This window comes from Natator depressus, chromosome 3 (genome assembly GCF_965152275.1).
Source record: "Natator depressus isolate rNatDep1 chromosome 3, rNatDep2.hap1, whole genome shotgun sequence".
Taxonomy (NCBI): domain Eukaryota; kingdom Metazoa; phylum Chordata; order Testudines; family Cheloniidae; genus Natator; species Natator depressus.
The window spans coordinates 85,639,388-85,659,193 of record NC_134236.1 but is presented as its reverse complement, the minus strand read 5'-3'; the positions used below and the strand labels follow the sequence as shown (position 1 = coordinate 85,659,193).

Sequence of the window (19,806 nt, the reverse complement as noted above, 5' to 3'; positions counted from 1 at the left end):
CTGCTGGCCAAAAATATCTGATCTTGCCCAGTTGGGATGCATACACACCAATGGTGAAATCCATGTGGCCCACACATCTTGATGTCACAACTGGAATGTGGGCGATCTGGCCTAGTGATCAAAGCAGGAGTCAGAGTCCAAGACAGGCTAGAGGGCAACTGAGCATTGAGTGTCAGGAGGCAGGCAAGGTCAGAGTCACAGGAGATCAGAAGCAGGAGACAAACTTGAGAGCAGAAGCATGGATCAATAACCAGAGTCTCTCCAGGTTGGGGACCCAGGATGTCAAGCCAGGGGAGCAGAAGCAGGAAGCACAAAGCACACAGTCCAGAGTAAGGTGGATCCCAGTTGCATGGACGCTTTTTTGTTCCTATCCTGCATTTATATAGAACCTGTGGACCAATCCAGATTCCCAGTGTTCTGCCAATCAGGGTCCAGAACTGGAGTCCTCTGTCGGGGTTTAGCTTCTGCCCTAGCAACTGTTAGCAGGTTGCTGGGTGGCAGGTTGGAGCTTACTAGTTCTAAGAGTCCTGTGGACTTGGGGTTGAGACCCACAGTCCCATACGCTCAATGAACTACAATTATTGTAACGTATGTAAGTGTCTGTTCTTCTCAGATAGTATAGTTGAGTTTTCCTCTTTGTGTTGAATTTAATCTGCATTTGTTCCTGCTTCTAATTCTTGGCAGCATGTTGTATTTTTTTAAAATATTACTTATGACTATTAAGTAGGCCAAGATTGTCAAAATGGCTAATACTGGGTGAAATTTGTCATGCAAATTCCCCCCCCCGAAAAATGCTGGGTCAGCGCTGGTGTTTGTTGCTTTTGAGTGGGGAGAGAAGCAAACTTCTCAGATATGCCGAAAAGATTTGTTTTGGCATTTCCAAAACAAAATGTTTTGACTTTGTTTCCGAAAGACATTTTGTTTTGGAATTTCCCTCAAATGTATTTAATAAAATCATTTTAAAGCCCTCAAAGTCAAAACAAAGCATTTAGTTTTGGGACTAGTGGAATGTTTTTTTGACCCAAAATGAATTTAGTTTTACTGTTTCATTTATCAAATTAAAAAAAAAGATATTGTAAATCCACATTTATCTGTTGGTTGGTTTGTTTGGTAACCAAATAGAAAATTTAGTTATTCACACAGTTCTGCTAGTGACTGAGTGCCCAGATTTTTGGGTGCCATAAACGATACCTTAAAGAAGCCTGATTTTTAAAAAGTGCCATGCTCAACCCCTCTGAAAGCTATGTGCCTTCACTTTCAAGGCCCTGCACAGAACACATCCCCACCCTAACACCATCTCTCATTCAGTACTGAAAGGTTGACTTCTGCCTCTGATCAGCTCATGAGGCCACCCTCAATCCCCCACTTGTTACATTTTCAAAGAGGCACCTTCATGTGTTCTCCCAAGCCGTCCCTCATGCCAGGGAGAAGCTCCCTGTAATCATCCACAAAACTTACTTTCCGCTCCCTCCTTAAAACTCTTCTTTGCTCTGAGGTCTATAAAAAAACATGACAACAATTAAATTGTTGATGTTCTGAGACTACAACATATCGTACTAACCAATATTGTCTCCTCATTTGTTTGTATTACCACTGCCTGTCTGAATCCATCTGTTGTCTCTTTTTTTATACTTGGATTGTAAGCTCCACAGACACTGACTTTTGTTTTTCCCAGTGGGTGCTCCATCCCTGCTCTGCTCTGAGGCCCTGCCCTCGTTCTGCCTCTTCCTGCCCCCACTCCGCCCCCTCCTTTGAGGTCCGTCCCGCCCGCCTGCCCACCACTCGCTCCTCTCCAGCCCGAGGGGCCCGCCAAACAGTTGATCAGCAGCTAGCCCCGGGGCCACAACCACTTTGGCTGGTGGGTGCTGAGTGCCCCCTATTTTTTTCATGGGTGCTTGAGCCCCAGAGCACCCACACCGTCAGTGTTTATGGTAAGCTCTTTGGGGCAGAAGTTTCTCTTTTGGTTTGTTTCAGTGTTCCAAATAACTCTCTTCTGCTTGCATCCCTTTCTAACCTCCACTGATACAATCTGCTCTACCTTGTGCTTTTGCCTCTCCTGATTGTTCCCTTTGCCTCTTCACTCCTGCCAACTCTGCTTTCTTTTGTGATGCTCCTTTTGCTTCGAACATCTTCCCAGACTAACATTCTCAGATTACTTTCTTGTAACAAACGCTGGAAGCCGGTACCATGAAACATCCCATCTCTGCAGAACACACTCCACTCGTGTTTTTTCCTGTTATCCTGTATTATATTGATTTGTGCCTTTAGACAAAGGCTCTTCAAAGCAGGAACTATTTGTTCAGTACACTTTACCCATTATACCTTTTTATGTACATGGAAAGGGCTTCAAATAAAGCATTGTATTAGTAATGTATACAGATGTTGTGATAGCAGTTTCTAAAGCTGTAATTTTAGCAGTTTATAACTTTCCACACAAAAAAATACATTTTGGGCTGAAGTTTCTTGTTCTTGCTCTCAACATGTAAGTGAATTATTTTAAGTGGGGGAAAAAATCTCTTGAGCTATATCTGAGTATTCTAGACTGAAAAAAAAAATCCAGTATTTTTAGTAAGAAATTCCTGAATAATTTTTCAGCTCAGATAACTCAAAACCAGCCTGGATGTGAAACTCCAAGTCCCCAGTTTTTTAATCAGATCTGTGGGGGCACATAGTTATGCGCAGTTTCGGCATGTAGTGTGCACAGTCTTCAAATTCTGTATTGAATAAGGGAGCCTTTACTAAGTCTGAAAAGAATACACAGAAAAAAGGTGAATCAAAGTTCATTATGTGCTCTAGTCAGTATATGTTATCAGGTAACTGATAAAATGAGCAGAAAAGTGAATGTAATACATTAAAATTCCACAGAGCATGGATTAAGAATCCATATTTTATTAAGAAACACTGCAAAGACATCATTAACCTAAACACTCTCAAGCAGATCTGTGCTTTCTATCTTAAAATCTCATTTGAGTGGGAGCATTCAACTGTGGCAGGTTATAAAGAGATCTTTCTTCCAGTCTGCAGAGACCAAACGGAAATCTTAAAATAGCTCAATCTTTTACCTCCTTTGCTTCATGTCACTAATTTTGAAGACTATATTGTCACATCAAGGAATGACATTTGCCAAGAGCCTTTCATTATGTTGTTCCAAATTAGCTGTAGGATATAAAATAGTAGGGCCAAATTCTGGTAGGGCATGGTGCATAGGCACCCACCCAAAAATATATGAGGAAGGGGAGTGCAAGGTTGAAGTTTTCTGCCTCCATTCCGGTGTTATCCTGCAACAGGAGCTGTGGAGGAGGGGCTGTCTAGGGTGCAGTTGGGGGATGGGTCTTCTCCACATATTTGACCTCTATTCATACCCCTTCTACCCCACCCCCCACAGTATTCCTACTCATGCCATCAGATAGAATGTTGTGTGTAGGGCGATTGCTGACCAAAATATGTATGCTTGTCAAGACTGTGTCAGTGTGAAATTTTCAAATTCACCTAAAGGAGTTAAGCACCTACTTTCAATTGACTTTCAAACAGAATTGGGCATCTAACTCTAGTATTGTCTAAAGTGCCTAGTTCTTGGTGTATATGTGCACCCTTTGGGGGAGTATTTCCACAGTGAGGCAGAATTTAACCCTTAGCCTATAGGATATGTTTAGATTGATCGCACAAGCATGTTCAGACTTATCTTCAGTTCCATAGTCTCAGTACAGGGAAAGGATAAATATAATGTCTGTCATCACATCAAAGGGGGCAGCATTCCGTATTATTTAAATCCATAGAAATACAAATTTTAAAACAACTCAGTTTTCTCCGTATCTTTGATAGTAACCCTATTTTAATAAAGTTGCTCTATGTAAACAGTACTTAATAATACAGAAGTTGTTGGCCATTTGTTTGGCATTTGCCTAACCCTTCCCCAATCAATATACATTAAAAATAACAGTTGTTTGTACGGAATGATTCCTGAAAGGTAGCATGACAGATTGTCGTTTCTAAATGTTTGAGATAGCAGTTTGTCAGAAACTTGCATTTGAGCTAGCTCCCATCTGTAGCTGACTGGTTTTTGACTAGTTATGGTGTGCATTGGATCCTCTCGTGCCAATATTATTGGTCATAATCATTTCTTTTCTTTTTCTTTGTTCTTTCATAACTTCAGTAATATGAATTCCAGTGCTAGATTGTATACACAACAGCAGGGAGGAAAATGTTCATTTTTGTATCTTATGACTTTATTTCTGTGTGTGATTTAGTTTGTGATGACTTTACAGTTAGTTTGATATCAGGAGTCCAATTAAACTAGTGAAGTTTTGTCAGGGTGCTATACTGTGCATTTTCTACCATGTTGCTCTTACATAGTTGTGATAATTGTATGTTTGGAAGATCCTCAAGATTTTGATAATGGAAAAACAGTATGTACAGAATGTGGGTAATATCATATTAATATTTATGCAGCACAGTTCCATGCATCTTAGAAAATCAAACGCTCAAGAGAAAGAGTTATTTAAATTTGAAAGATGATTAGAAATAACCATTTGATCACTAAAATTTTACACTGAATAATTACTACATATTATCCCTTTCCTGAATTCTGCCTAAAGTTTCTGCCTAAAAAAATATAAAGAACAATTTGGTTCCTTAGTGCATCGTCCCTGAAGTATTCCCAAAATCCCCCCCCTAAACATGGAGGCAAAGACTTCAAGACAAATTTTCTGGAAAATAATCAAATTATAAATAGCTATTTTTCCTTTCTCTTTTCCTTCTTTAAGATTTCCACATAAGGACTTATTATTTTAACCTAATTCAGTCAGTCTAAACCCACTGAGCAAAATCAGGCTTGTGATGAAAATGGGTTAATTTTGCAACTATGCCTTTTATTTCTATATTATTTATCATAGAAACTTTTTTTATTCTTTGTCTGCCTTAGACTAACAGAAGAGTGAAGTATCAGAATTTCAATGTCTATGATATTTGATGAAGTACAATTAACAACATGTTTTATGATGTTTGGCAGGACTCTCATTTTTAGTTATTTGTACTTTGATTGGGTAAAGGCCTTAAGTTCCTGTCTTAATAGTCCCACTAGGCCATGCAGAATAGCCAGAATACTGTATAAAACAAAAACCAGAAGTTTACAATAGCTGAATTTATTGCCATAGTTCAAAGTATTATCAGAGATGGCAATTATTATTAATTCTCAAGACAAAGAATTGTAATGAAAATAGAACAAAGCAAATAAGAACAAGAGTTCCAACAATGGAAAACAGGTGTAAATCACTCATTTGAATGCCCTAATCTCATTTCCTTCCTTCATCAGATTCTAATCTAGAACTATTTAGGATAATGGGTGTTTTTTTTAAATATTAGTATTCTCCCAGACTTATAGTCTCTCTTTTTAGATTTTGCTATTAAATTAAGGACAGTGGCAGTGTATCATTAATTTCTGGAAGTCCTAGTTTAAGAATATATAACCATAAGTCTCATCTCAGTATTTTTTGAGTCAGATCTTTATTTTACATTTCTAAAATAAAGGTAAATTAGGCACATCTTCTGGTAAGGAGCAATGTAGAATTGTGTTGACTTGGCCATAGCATCCTGAGGCATTCTGAAGCAGAATGTGTTCTGGAGCTCTTACACAACTAGGGGCTGTGACCTGTTATTATATCTTTAATGGGATGCAGCTTACTTCCTCCACATTGCTTTGCAGGTGGTGTGTCTAAGTGGATAGAACAATGGTCTCATCCCCTTTGAGGTGCCATGGGCCCATGAGGGAGCAGCTTGGGAGCAGTCCGTGTACTCTCATGAGCACAGGGTTTGAAAATACACCTGACCCTTAAATGAGTTGGCAGGGGTGGGCAATCTCCTTATACCCTCTGTCCTCTCCCCCTCCCCCAACCTTATTGCACGTCTACCTAAGGACCACACAGAATCTGGCCCTAAATTATCCAATATTGAGACGTTCCGTGGGAAGTGAGTTAGAGCGGACTGTGATTTGTTGAGAAACCTTGAGATAACATGAATGTGTTGTTTTGAACAACTGCTTCCTTTTGATTTTTTTATTGAAATTATTTCACCATTTTTTTCTTTTTTCCATCCATTTCTCTCCTTCATATTTCTTTTCTTCCTTGCCCTCCCCAAAATACCACTTAGGTATTTTAAACTGAAGTATACAGTTGCAAAATCAGCACCAATGAGTGCTTTTGGATAGATTGTGTTGCATAACAGCTTAATTTAAATTCTGTTGACTGTTTTGGAGTTCTATTTTTTTACAGTTCTTTTCTCTGTAACTTTAACTGCATAGTCATCAACTGGAACAAAACAAAGCAATACATTATGAAGTAAAGCACTAGGAAAGTATGCTCAACATCCTGCGTCTGTCTTGAGTTTTAATTTTGTCTTGCAAACATTCTTCAACAACCCATCATCCCTAGACAACCTGAAGAAATCCCTGAGTCTCCAGAATGGTATGTTCAAGGAGGATTCTTTCATTTATGAATTCTTGTATAGTTCCATACATTCCACTCTTGACTGTGGTGACCTCATTTACACTGGATATCAGCAATCAATTTTCCAGTACCATAACTTCCTTTAACTGCTTCATTCATTGATCAAGCAGTGGATAGACTTTATTTTTGTTCATATACTTCAAAACAATTTGTTACATCTAGCAAAAAACATATCTTTCAGTTCTGATCATACCATTTCAGTTTATAAGTTAACCATATGTTTTATAGGAATTGCTCTTTTGCAAGAAATCACATTAGATCATTAGTTTACAGTGTTTTATATAACAAACTGTGAACATTCTGTCTGACATTTTTGAGCAGTATTAGGAAGGGAGAGGAGATAACATAAGAATGGCCATACTGCGTCAGACCAATGGTCCATTTAGCCGAATATCCTGTCTTCCGACAGTGGCAGATGCTTCAAATGGAATGAATAGAACAGGGCGATCATCAAAGATAAATCCCCTGTGGTCCAATCCCAGCATCTGGCAGTCAGTCTTAGGGACACCCAGAGCATGTGGTTGCATCCCTGACCATCTTGGCTACTAGCCATTGATGGACCTTTTTATACCCTGACACCCCAATATTCACCACTGTCTTGTAATTAGGATATGTCTTATACAAAGTATGCCATGTGAAGCGTCATTCTAAAAGTCTTGATCTGCTAGACAGTAATATCTCATTGGATTGTATGTGCTATCGTCATGTGTGAAATTATGAAGTTTGGCTATTGTGACAGACCCAGACCAGTGGGGTACAGGAGTCTGGTAGAAGGCAAATATACTGGCCACTGGATGAATAGTTTTCTGTTCCCTGAGTGACCAGAGCAGGGGCTGCCCTAGAGCAATCAGGAACCTGCTAGAACCAATTAAGACAGGCAAGCTAATCAAGATACCTGGAGCCAATTAAGAACTTTCTAGAATCAATTATGGCAGGCTGGCTAATCAGGACACCTGGTTTTAAAAGGACCTCCCATCAGTTAGTGGGCGGCGGGCATAAGGAGCTGGGAGTGAGAGGACGTGCTGGTGGAGGACTGAGACGTACAAGCATTATCAGACACCAGGAGGAAGGTCCTGTGGTGAGGATAACAAAGGTGTTGGGAGCAGGCTATGAGGAAGTAGCTCAGGGAGTTGTAGCTGTCGTGCAGCTATTACAGGAGGCACTCTAGACAGCTGCAATCCACAAGGCCCTGGCCTGGAACCCGGAGTAGAGGGCGGGCCTGGATTCCCCCCAAGCCTCCCAACTCCTGATCAGACACAGAAGGAGTTGACCTGGACTGTGGGTTCCACCAGAGGGGAGGTCTCTGGGCTGTTCCCCGACCTACATGGTGGATTAGCAGAGACTGTGGGGGGTTGTTCTCTTTTTCCCCATGGTGGCCAGTGATGAAGTTATCTGAGTGAACGGCAGATTTGAGCCACGAAAGTGGCGAAACTGAGGGCTGCTGTGAATCTCTGAGGCAAGCAAATCCGCCAATAAGCGCAGGACCCACCAAGGTAGAGGAGGAACTTTGTCACATTATGTATGTGTTGCTGAAACACGTCCTGAGGTTGAAAACACCCACAAGCAGCCTTTCAGGTACAACAGTAAGAAGGCCAAACAATGTTAATGGCTTATTTAGGACATGCACACAAGCACAAGGATTACCCCAGGAACTGTGTACAATAGAAACATCTTGGAGATAGCACTACACAGTGGGAACTGTTTAACCGAGGTCACAGCAAAAGAGCTTTCCAGCAAGTGGGGAGAAGATGTAAAAGGGGGAAAATGACATTATGGGAGGACCTCGCTCTTCTGTACAACAAAGCACCTGGAAACACCTGCGGAACAAAGACTGAGCTTGTGCTGTGCAGATCTTTCTATACAGTGCAAAACAGTATTAGTTTGGGATTATCTCCCAAAAGGGGTGTGCATGTGAGTGCTGGGTGAGTCCTCTCACACAGAGCTGACTTCAGTCTGTTTCTGCAGCTGGATTTGGCCCTACCTGTGTGTGTGTGCTGCAAGAGGCTGGAGAGCCTAATTCAGCAAAACAGGGAGAGGGAATTCAGGCTGGTGGAGCAGGAGAGGCTCAGTGAAACCCCAGTACATCAGGTGGCTTCCTGAACAGGGGCGGGGAGAAGGGGGGTGTCCAACCTGTCATAGACCTATCCTCCATTAATTTAACTAAGTCTTTTTTTTTAATCCAGTTATAATTTTGGCCTTCACAACATCTCTTGGCAATGAGTTCCACGGTTTGACTGTGTGTTGTGTGAACAAGTATACTTCCTTTTGTTTGTTTTAAACCTTCTGCCTATTGATTTCATTGGGTGACTCCTGGTTCTTGTGTTATGTGAAGGGTTAAATAATAAATAAATAAATAAATAAATAAACTTCCTTATTCACTTTCTTCATACTAGTCAGGATTTTGTAGATGTCTATCACATCCACCCTTAGTAGTTTCTTTTCCAAACTGCATAGTCCCAGTCTTTTTAATCCCTTTCCTCATATAGAAGCTGTTTCATATCCTTAATCATTTTTGTTACCCTTCTCTGTACCTTTTCCATTTGTAATATATCTTTTTTGAGATGGAACGACCAGAAGTGTACACAGTTTTCGAAGTGTGGGCATACAATGGATTTATATTACACCTGAAGAATTTGCACCAAAAAATTAAAAATTATGCGCACAATATTTTAAAATTCTGTATAATTTATTTGTCAAAATAACACTATATAATCATGCCAGTTTCAATTATTTTGGTAATTTATTTCAAAATACCTATCAATAACTATATCTATAACAATATAGACACACAAAATTCCCAAGGAGTAGAGAGTTAAAGAAACCCCTACGACCACACAGTTCCTGTTTCTCTGCCCCTCCCCCAGCACAACCTAGCCCAGGGGGCCAGACACCCAGCCCCCTACCTCCAAGAGCCCAGCCATAGGGCACCCCCCAGCCCAGACACTTGCTCCCCTTAACCCCCAAAGCCCAGCTGCAGAGCGCTCTTGAGCCCAGCCATTCACACCCCTTCACTCCCAGAGCCCAGCCACACCTCCCACAGAGCAGAGACATGCACCTCTGCCTCCCCAGAGCACAGCCATTCCCCCCCCCTCACAGCCCAGACACTCGCATGCACCCACTACCCTCCCAGAGCTTAGGGATCCAGAGGGAGAAACAGTCTGATGTTGGGTCCTGGGCTTGTGTGGAATTTCCTGCATGCCGCCTCCTTCCTTCAGGGTGTTCCAGGAACTGCAGCTGCCTGAAACCCTCCCACTCTGTCCCCCACTCCCTGGCAGTGTCTTCTAATTGCGAGGTGTGGAGCTGGGCTCTGCTGGATCCAGCGGCCCTGCAGCCTCTGTGGGGGAAAAAGGAAATTCGGCGCAGAACATTAATTTCTGCATACATTCTGCATCGTGCAGTGGTGCAGAATTCCCCCAGGAATATTATATAGTGGCATTATGATATTTACTGTCATATTATCTATCCCTTTCCTAATGGCTCCTAACATTCTGTTAACTTTTTTCACTGCTGCTGCACATTGATCAGATATTTTCAGAGAACTATCCACGATGATGCCAAAATCTGTTTCTTGAGTGGTAACAGCTAATTTAGACCCCATCATTTTATATGTGTAGTTGGGATTATGTTTTCCAATATGCATTACTTTGCATTTATCAATATTGAATTTCATCTGCCATTTTGTTGCCTACTTGCTCATTTTTGTGAGATCCCTTTGTAACTCTTTACAGTCTGCTTTAGACTTAACTATCTTGAGTAATTTTGTGTCATCTGCAAACTTTGCCACCTCACTGTTTACCCCTTTTTCCAGATCATTTATGAATATGTTGAACAGCACTGGTCCCAGTACAGATCCCTAGGGGATTGCTAGAAGGAGGATCCTGGGAACTACAGGCCAGTCAGCCTCACCTCAGTCCCGGAAAAATCATGGAGCAGGTCCTCAAGGAATCAATCCTGAAGCACTTACACGAGAGGAAAGTGATCAGGAACAGTCAGCATGGATTCACCAAGGGAAGGTCATGCCTGACTAATCTAATCGCCTTCTATGATGAGATTACTGGTTCTGTGGATGAAGGGAAAGCAGTGGATGTATTGTTTCTTGACTTTAGCAAAGCTTTTGACACGGTCTCCCACAGTATTCTTGTCAGCAAGTTAAAGAAGTATGGGCTGGATGAATGCACTATAAGGTGGGTAGAAAGTTGGCTAGATTGTCGGGCTCAACGGGTAGTGATCAATGGCTCCATGTCTAGATGGCAGCCGGTATCAAGTGGAGTGCCCCAAGGGTCGGTCCTGGGGCCAGTTTTGTTCAATATCTTCATAAATGATCTGGAGGATGGTGTGGATTGCACTCTCAGCAAATTTGCGGATGATAGTAAACTAGGAGGAGTGGTAGATACGGTGGCAGGTAGGGATAGGATACAGAGGGACCTAGACAATTTGGAGGATTGGGCCAAGAGAAATCTGATGAGGTTCAACAAGGACAAGTGCAGGGTCCTGCACTTAGGACGGAAGAATCCAATGCACCGCTACAGACTGGGGACTGAATGGCTAGGCAGCAGTTCTGCAGAAAAGAACCTAGGGGTGACAGTGGACGAGAAGCTGGATATGAGTCAACAGTGTGCCCTTGTTGCCAAGAAGGCCAATGGCATTTTGGGATGTATATGTAGGGGCATAGCCAGCAGATCGAGGGACATGATCATTCCCCTCTATTCGACATTGGTGAGGCCTCATCTGGAGTACTGTGTCCAGTTTTGGGCCCCACACTACAAGCAGGATGTGGAAAAATTGGAGAGAGTCCCATGAAGGGCAACAAAAATGATTAGGGGTCTGGAACACATGACTTATGAGGAGAGGCTGAGGGAACTGGGATTGTTTAGTCTGCAGAAGAGAAGAATGAGGGGGGATTTGATAGCTGCTTTCAACTACCTGAGAGGTGGTTCCAAAGAGGATGGTTCTAGACTATTCTCAGTGGTAGAAGATGACAGGACAAGGAGTAATGGTCTCAAGTTGCAGTGGGGGAGGTTTAGGTTGGATATTAGGAAAAACTTTTTCACTAGGAGGGTGGTGAAACACTGGAATGCGTTACCTAGGGAGGTGGTAGAATCTCCTTTCTTAGAAGTTTTTAAGGTCAGGCTTGACAAAGCCCTGGCTGGGATGATTTAATTGGGGGTTGGTCCTGCTTTGAGCAGGGGGTTGGACTAGATGACCTCCTGAGGTCCCTTCCAACCCTGATATTCTATGATTCACCTCTCTCCATTCCGAAAACTGACCATTTATTCCTATCCTTTGTTTCCTGTTTTTTAACCAGTTACTGATTCATGAGAGGACCTTCCCTCTTAGCCCATGACAGCTTACTTTGCTTAAGAGGGTTTTGTGAGGGACCTTGTCAAACGCTTTCTGAAAATCTAAGTATCCTAAGTCCACCGGATCACCCTTAACCACATGTTTATATGCCCTCTCAAAGAATTCTGATAGGTTGTTGAGGCATGATTTACCTTTACAAAAATCACGATGGCTCTTTCCCAACAAATCCCAGCAAGTACAGACCAATAGGACTAACTTCAGTACCAGCCAAATTGGTTAAAACTATAGTAAAGAACAGAATTATCAGACAAACATATGAACACGATTTGTTGGGGAAGAGCCAACATGGTTTTTGTAAAGGGAGAGTCTGTGCCTAGTAGACCACATCTCCTCCAGTGTCTGGAATGGAGCCTGAGTCTGAGTCTCACCGTTCCTCTGCTGAGAGCAAGTGTATGTGAAAACCCACTGGTAAAGTGTCCCATCCCACTTCTGTCAGTTACTCTGTTAGTTCAAGTGGCAGAGGTCTGTGCATTGGAGCTAAAGGTTGTGGGTTATCTATAGGGCATCATATGTTGGAATTTGGTGTTTTTTTAAACTGAGGAAATTATACACAAAAATACATTAAAAGAACATTGTTACACACGCAAAACTTAGGAAATCCTAGAATTAAGGCTGCTTGTGCACTCTTTAATTACATGATCATATATTGGTTTTTTCCTCAGGATCCTTGCACCTGTCAATGAACAGGATGGAGGGTGTTCTCACCTTATGAGCAGCTATTCAATATTTTGATTTCTCCTCTCTTCTGCATCTCAGGGAAATCAGTTCAGTAGTTTCTTAGTCTCAAATTCAGAACTGCACTCTTTCTTTCAACTGTTTAAAAATCAGTCCCTTGTACATTTCACATTAAAACTACCATCCTGCAGAGGAAGAGGGTAGATGTCTGACTCAGTAAGGGAGAAGACAATAAATGCTGTCTTCATTATCAACTGTAAAGAAAGGGCATAGGGTGAAATTAGGTTCTGATTGTTTTGAATATGATTGAAGCATATCTCTGAGGCCAAAGTTGCTGCTTCTCTGAGAACAAACAGCCCATGAATATGGAATTTTGAAGCTACACTTCTTTAAAAGATAAAAATCTGGCTACACTTGGCTTTATATTTGTAAACATCCATATTTATTTTCATTTCCATTTTCTCTGCAGTAGTAGCTTTTGGTCTGATGTCCGTCCAATTTAAAGAAAAAGGGAGATGTCAAGGTGCTGGTATTGAGGAAACCAGAAATTCTAGGCCTAATAGTGTCCATTGTTAACTTTCTATTTTCTGTATCATTCTTCATCTTTGTTCTTATTAGATCATTTTGTTTTAAAAGCCTTGCATTGCACTACTTACTTCACGGGCTTATTCTTCTTGTTACCTAATTGCTTAACCACATTTGCCTCTGTTACCCATTTTTCTTTTTAGACTTAGACGAATTTCAGTTTCAGTTGAATTATCTCCAACTGTTTTTTAAAAAAGATTTCCTACTCTTCTGTGCAGATTTCCTAGATGTTAGACATAATTCTGGCTCTAGTGTGCACTATAGTGGTCTGTATGAGTCTGGTCTTGTTGAATGTAATACTTGTATAAAACATTGTTGTGGAAGAAATGGTGAACTGCATTCTGATGAAATTCATAGATGCTGCTGCATTGAGAGGTATTGCTAATAGCAGTAGAACAGAGATATAATACAAAAAGAACTAGAGGGGAAATCTAGACAGAGAATGTAATGTAGTTAACTTTGGGAAAATATGAACTAATTAATCTGGGGAAAAATAACTTGAAATGCTGATAATTCAGTGGGAGGGAGAAAATTTGAAAGTCATTTTGTCAAAAGAGACCTCTTGTCAGGCTTATATGAGCTGGCTTTTCTTTGTAGTCCTATCATATTGCAATGTGAAGAACTAATTAGATACTGTGTCCTGTGAGGTACCTCAATACCAGAAAGATGTTGACCAAACAGTTTTCTCACAATAGATGGTGGAATGACAATACTATTCTGTGTTTCTGAATACTGTGTTTCATGTAGTTAAATACAGTGGAAGGAGCTCAGAAAAGAACACCAAAAACTATTAGAGGGTTGGAATGATTTAAAGAGCCATTATTGACTGAATTACTATATTAATAAGTTTGATGATTGTCTGCAAAAACATTAGTTCAATAATGCAGTATGTTTGACTAAAATGTTTTGAGTTGAAGGGTGGATTTTTGTTCTGATGAGCTTCTGATTAAAAGCCATTTAATGACTTTTTTTCTATTTTATTGTATAAATGTGTTTCTTGTGGATGGGGGATTTTGGGGTAGCGCAGGCAAGCTGGGTGCAAGTTTCTCCAAACAAATCTGATAGTGTACCTAAATCCTGACCTTCAACAACCACTGGCTACTTTGTAGCAGACTGTCAGTGTAAAACTATGCAGCCTAATGGCTTTCTGATCTGGGTGTTTGTGATCTAAAGACTAGGAGGAAACCACCAAACTCATTTTTGCTTGTGTCTTAAGAATGAATTTAGATAGGTCTCCAAGGGCAAAAGGTTTATGCTGCCTAGCCTATAAATAATTGTTAAATAACCGAGACTTTAAACTTTATGTAGAAAAATACTTTATTCTTTTACAATAGAAAATGTCTATTTCATATCATTCTTTGTCCAGTGATACATTCCAACAGGGAAACACATTTGTTTGGGTATAAACAATAAAGAATAGTATATGGAAAGCTGCATGACCAAAGGAGGCTCTCATGGGAATGTAGTTCTTTATCACATCTCTGAAGAATTGTGTCACTGTATTTAAGTACAAGAACAGTAAACGTTATTACAATTAATATGCTACGATCCATTGTAGAATACTGTTCCTGTTATGACCTAATTAATTGTGTTCCTCTCAAGATTGTAGACAGTTTTACTTTTGTTTGTTTGTTTTTTTCTTCTCCAACCACTCCCAGTTAAAGACTTCATAGGAGTTACATTGATTCAATAAACATCAGTGTTCTTATGGTCACGTTCATGTTTGCATTTCAATTTTTTTTCTTAAATAATAAATACTTGTTACCTCAGTATTTCCAGCTCTCTCACATTGAGATCTGTTAATTGCCACTGGCCCACTGATAGTAGAAGAAGAGAAAACACTATAATTTACATTTACTTCTTGTAAGCAACTTGCTAAATTATATCGGCATCTAGACCCCTTGCTGCATATGTTTCAAATTTTCACACAGGTTGTTTGTTGCTGTTGATCTTGTTCTTTTTGCAGTTGTTCCTTTAGTATACAATCAAACCTCAAATGCATCTCAGCAGGGATTTGTCTGATCGTTTTTTATCGCTTGTAACTTAAATGTGAGACTTGCAACTCTTACTGTTTCTGCTGTTTCTATAGCAACTGAACTTGCCCAAGCCAGCAATATCACTTTGTTTCACAGCTGGCATTTTGTGTTCACAGTAAGGGGAGAGTTTGAGGAAAGTACAGAGTGTATTTATTGGGGAGCAACTGGGTCAGAAGTGTTATTTCAGCCACTGCAATATTGACCATTTCTATTCTTTAGTCTTCATCTGCCTACAATCTTACATGGTTTTTTATCCTCCCTTCTTGATTACTGCCACTTCGTCTGTCCTCGTCTCCTCAGTTGCCTTGTTACCATGTTCCAGCATGTCCAGTCCAGCCTCAAATGCAAGAGAGATCATCTCAAGACAAAATTATTTTAGGGAATCAAAGTACCATACAAATCTAGAGAAAGGTCCAAGATGTTTCTACTGTTAATATGTAGGCCTCCAAAAAGCAAAGGTTTCCTAGCAGAATTGAGATGCTGTCTGAAATGGTGATGAAATTTCCTAAGTCTTACTGTTCTGAGAGACTTCAATATCCCTACTGACACCACCTTAAGCCCAATTTTTTCTCTCTGTACTTTCCACTCTTGGTTTCTCACAGGTCGTTTCTGGATCTACACAAACAGCTGGTCATATCCTGGATCTGTTTGTTTTTTTTTAAACCGGACATGGATAAAGACAGCACAGAAAATACACCCCTATCCTGTACTAACCACCACATTCTCAATGCTGATTTCAGAATCCTCCTGGCCTCCAGAAAAGTAGAAGCTCATGTCCTGGTCAAAGTCCAAAACTTTCTTGTAAGTAAATCCCCACCACCATTACCACCGAAAAGTCATCAGAAAAAAAGATCTAGTGAGTCACCAGAACCACTCACAAACCACAGACATTGGACACACTGGTGCTGAAGCATCTAGTTGCCCCTCACAGATGTCCAAGATTCTCTGGTGATCCACAACAGAAAAATTGCAAAGAAAATTTGAGCATTGGAGGTAGAAGATACATGCATGTGCAGATAGGTTCTGGAACAAGGTGGTCTTGTAGCTGTTTAAACAAAGAAAAAAGAAATCCAGTCTCTCCTCTACCATAACAGTCTCGTCGAAGCACACCCTGCTGTACCTTGTGAACTTTGAATGCCTCCGCTCACTGCCAGAACCAATCGCTCTTGCTGTGGAGAATTATCAACCAGTTATTTAAGAAAAATATCCACTCACATCACTGTCAGGACACCAGATTGCACATAGTGGATATTGGCATAATACAATATTTTTCCTCTCTGAATTTAATCAGTGCAGGAAATTCGAATGTGTGTTGATTTTTGTAGGGTAGGGAAGGGGGAGAAAAAGCATGTTGCGTGTGGACATGCCTGTTGATTTTTGTTTTGGGTGAAGAAGGGCTGTATAAATGTTTTTTGATCAGGGAAGAGACCGAGAGAAAAGGAAGATTTGTGAGACTACTGAGAGGGTTGGAATGTGGAACCTGGGTAAGGGAAGCAATGATAGAGGGAGAGCATAGAAAGACTGGAAATTTGGAAGGAAGAAAAAGAGAACACAGAATATGAAAAGAAAGAGGAAGGGAATGGAGGGGAAAGAGAAGCAAAGGGAAAGACTGGTTACTAAACAATATAGCAAAATTAGATTGAGTGGCAAATAAGCTGATAAAGGAAAAACACATAGTAGAAGAAAGGGAAAATAAAGTGAAGGGAAAGAAAAAAACAAATGCAAGGGACAAAAAGTAAATGTTTGCTTAAGAGAAAGTTCCTTTGCAAAATGGTATATTAAATGTCATTCAAAAAAAGATAATCTGTGCTGTGGAGCTGTGAATAGAAATTCACCAGTGGCCAGCCCTGGCTGGCTATTCTGCCTCTCTCTTGTTTATTTTTAATGTTGTACAAAATTCTTAGATTCATAGATTGTAAAGGCCGTAAGGGACTTTACATAGTCTACTTTGACATGTATATCACAAGCCATTAAATTTTCACCCAGTTACCCCTAAATTGAGCCCAATAACTTTGATATTTGACTAAAGCATACCTTCCAGAAAGGCATCCAGTCTAGATTTGAAAACATCGAGAGAGAGAGTCCACTACTTCTCTTGATAGTTTGTCCGTATTGTTAAAAAACTATGCCCTGTTCTAATTTGAATTTGTCTGGCTTCCGCTTCTAGTCAAGTTCTTGTTATGCCATTCTCCATTAGATTAAAGAGCCATTTTAGTACCTGGTATTTTCTACTGATGAAGGTACTTATATACTGTAATCAAGTCACCTCTCCATCTTCTTTTTAATAAACAGATTGAGCTCATAAGTCTCTCACTGTAAGGCATTTTTCTAGTCCTCTAGTTATTTTTGTGGCTCTTTTCTGTAGCCTTTCCAATTTTTCAACGTGGACCTGCAGGATGTAGTATACTGGATGCAGTCCTGACCGAATGTACAAAAATATGGTCATATTGGAAGATCATTAGGTGCCAAAGTGACCTCTCATGACCAAGTTAGTCATAGCCCAAAATACTTAATGAAAAGCCACACTAATTAGGTACTTATTAAGAAGAGTATGTGGGAAAGATGTAAATATAAAAGCTCAATTTTAAAGCAGAAAGTTGATTTTTATGACTAAGACCTCCAGAATAAGTCATACTTTTGCATGTGTATGGATAAAAGGTATAAAATCCAGCTTCCTGTGTATATAGTATTTAATCACAAAACAGCCAAGCTAGCCAATTTTTGCCTGCAGGACATCAACAGGAATGTTGGCCTATATATTTTTTCAATGTTATTTTTCAAAAAAGCACAAATATAAAGAAAAATATAGTGAAATGAATTTGACCAATGTAATCTATGCAATACTGTTTTCACAAATGACCTCAGTTATAAAAGATACACATTCACATTAATGCCTCCAGATCAGGCCATATTTTAGGGCATTTCCCCTACTTTTTTCACCCCTGTAAAATTTTCTCCTTTTGACAGTTCTTTCAACTAATCTGAATACACAGATGGCAAATTAGAGTTCCATTTTTGAGTATTATATGTTTTGTTACCATTAGAGAACTGGTATCCATTTCTTGCTTTTCACTGGAAGATTTAATTAAGCAGCAAATTCCAGTACACACGTTTTTGGAGAGGACCGTATCTATATATACAGAACACATTTTTGCATATGTTTCTTCAATATTTTTGTAATCTCCGGCAAGAGAGAATTGTATAACAGTATAGCTGCTGACTGGACATATCTCCATCATTTACTTCCAAAGTCAAAGGGAGTTGTGGGTGCCAAGCATCTCTGAAAATCAGGCCATTTATTTTATTTACGTGCTTGTATAATGATTTAGGTGCCTAAATATAGGCACCTAGCTTTGAAACTTTTGGCCTAAATTTATAAATGTCATACTGTACATAAAAACACCGCATTAGGATAGATCAGGGGTCAGCAACCTGCGGCATGCGTGCCGATTTTTAGTTGCACTCTGCTGCCAACCAGGCTGCTGGTCCCACTCAGCCTGCTGCCGGCCTGAATGGACGGAACCCTGGGCAGGCAGCGGGCTGAGCGGGGCCGGTGTCCGGGCCCCCGGCTGACAGGGGCCGGTGGACGGAACCCCAGACTGGCAGCAGGCTGAGCAGCTCAGCGCACTGCCGGTCTGGGGTTCCGTCTGCCGCCCGCGCTGCCGGTCTGGGGTTCTGTCCGCCGGCCCCTGCCAGCCAGGATCCCCACCGCCAGCCTGCTGCCAGCCCGGGGTTTCATCCATCCAGGCCGGCAGCGGGATGAGCGGGCCAGCGGCCGGGACCACAGACTGGCAGCGCGGGTGGCAGACAGAACCCCAGACTGGCAGCGCGCTGAGCTGCTCAGCCCGCTGCCAGTCTGGGCTTCCGTTCGCCTGCCCCTGCCAGCCGAGGTCCCGGCTACCAGCCCCGCTCAGCCCACTGCCGGCCTGGGGTTCAGTCGGGGGGGCCCTGTAAATGTAAAATTTATTACTAGCACACGATACCTTAAATTAATGAAGACTTGGCATGCCACTTCTCAAAGGTTGCCGACCACTGGGATAGATTCATCCCTGATGTTATTGAATTTGGCCCCCTGTTGATTTTATTCACAATACCTTGTCGCTGTGTGATATCTGGTTCTGTATGCTATTGTATATTTTAGAATCATAAAACACCCACTTGGAATTCCTTAACAACTTTTAAAACTTTTTATAGAAAAAACATTCAAAAGAATGTGATCAAAACAGCAGACTAACCAGCTTAGAAATCAGCTTAGGCACACTTCTTTGCTAGTTGTTGCAGCAGAGTTCTATCTCCAGATTAATTAAATACAGGTGCAGGAATCTTTATCACAACAATGTATAGACTATTCCCAGTTTTTTTTAATTAATGGGAAAACAGCTACTAACATGGATTCCACCATAGCCTATGTGCATTATTGTGAGCCATTTAATATTTTAGTTGCTGGGCTAAAATATAATTCTCTTTGAAGAAACAACCTCTTGAACAATCTTGAGATCAGTGCAGGTTGTTACATGAGCCTAGGAAGTCAGCTGTTCTGTGAGTCCTGTTATACTAAAGTTCTGCTTGCTTTCTGTTATTTTGTCCTGAGCACATCTCCTGATGCCACACAGTCAATCGTTAAGTTGCAGTTCTGCTATACAATGAGT

The 19,806-nt window shown here is 40.8% G+C and overlaps 1 protein-coding gene across 3 annotated transcripts in view; it reads left to right on the top strand.

Moving 5' to 3' along the window:
• Positions 1-19,806, top strand: part of CDK19 (cyclin dependent kinase 19) — a 228,182-nt gene that overhangs the window by 152,320 nt on the left and 56,056 nt on the right. Inside the window, exon 1 of one of the 3 annotated variants that reach the window (XM_074948243.1) lies at positions 10,525-10,684. The exons of the other annotated variants lie outside the window; for them this stretch is intronic. Within the exon in view, the coding sequence (XP_074804344.1) occupies positions 10,673-10,684 (12 nt within the window). The 5' untranslated portion in view covers positions 10,525-10,672. Of the gene's footprint in view, positions 1-10,524; positions 10,685-19,806 lie in introns of those variants that run through there. 3 annotated transcript variants of the gene reach the window in all.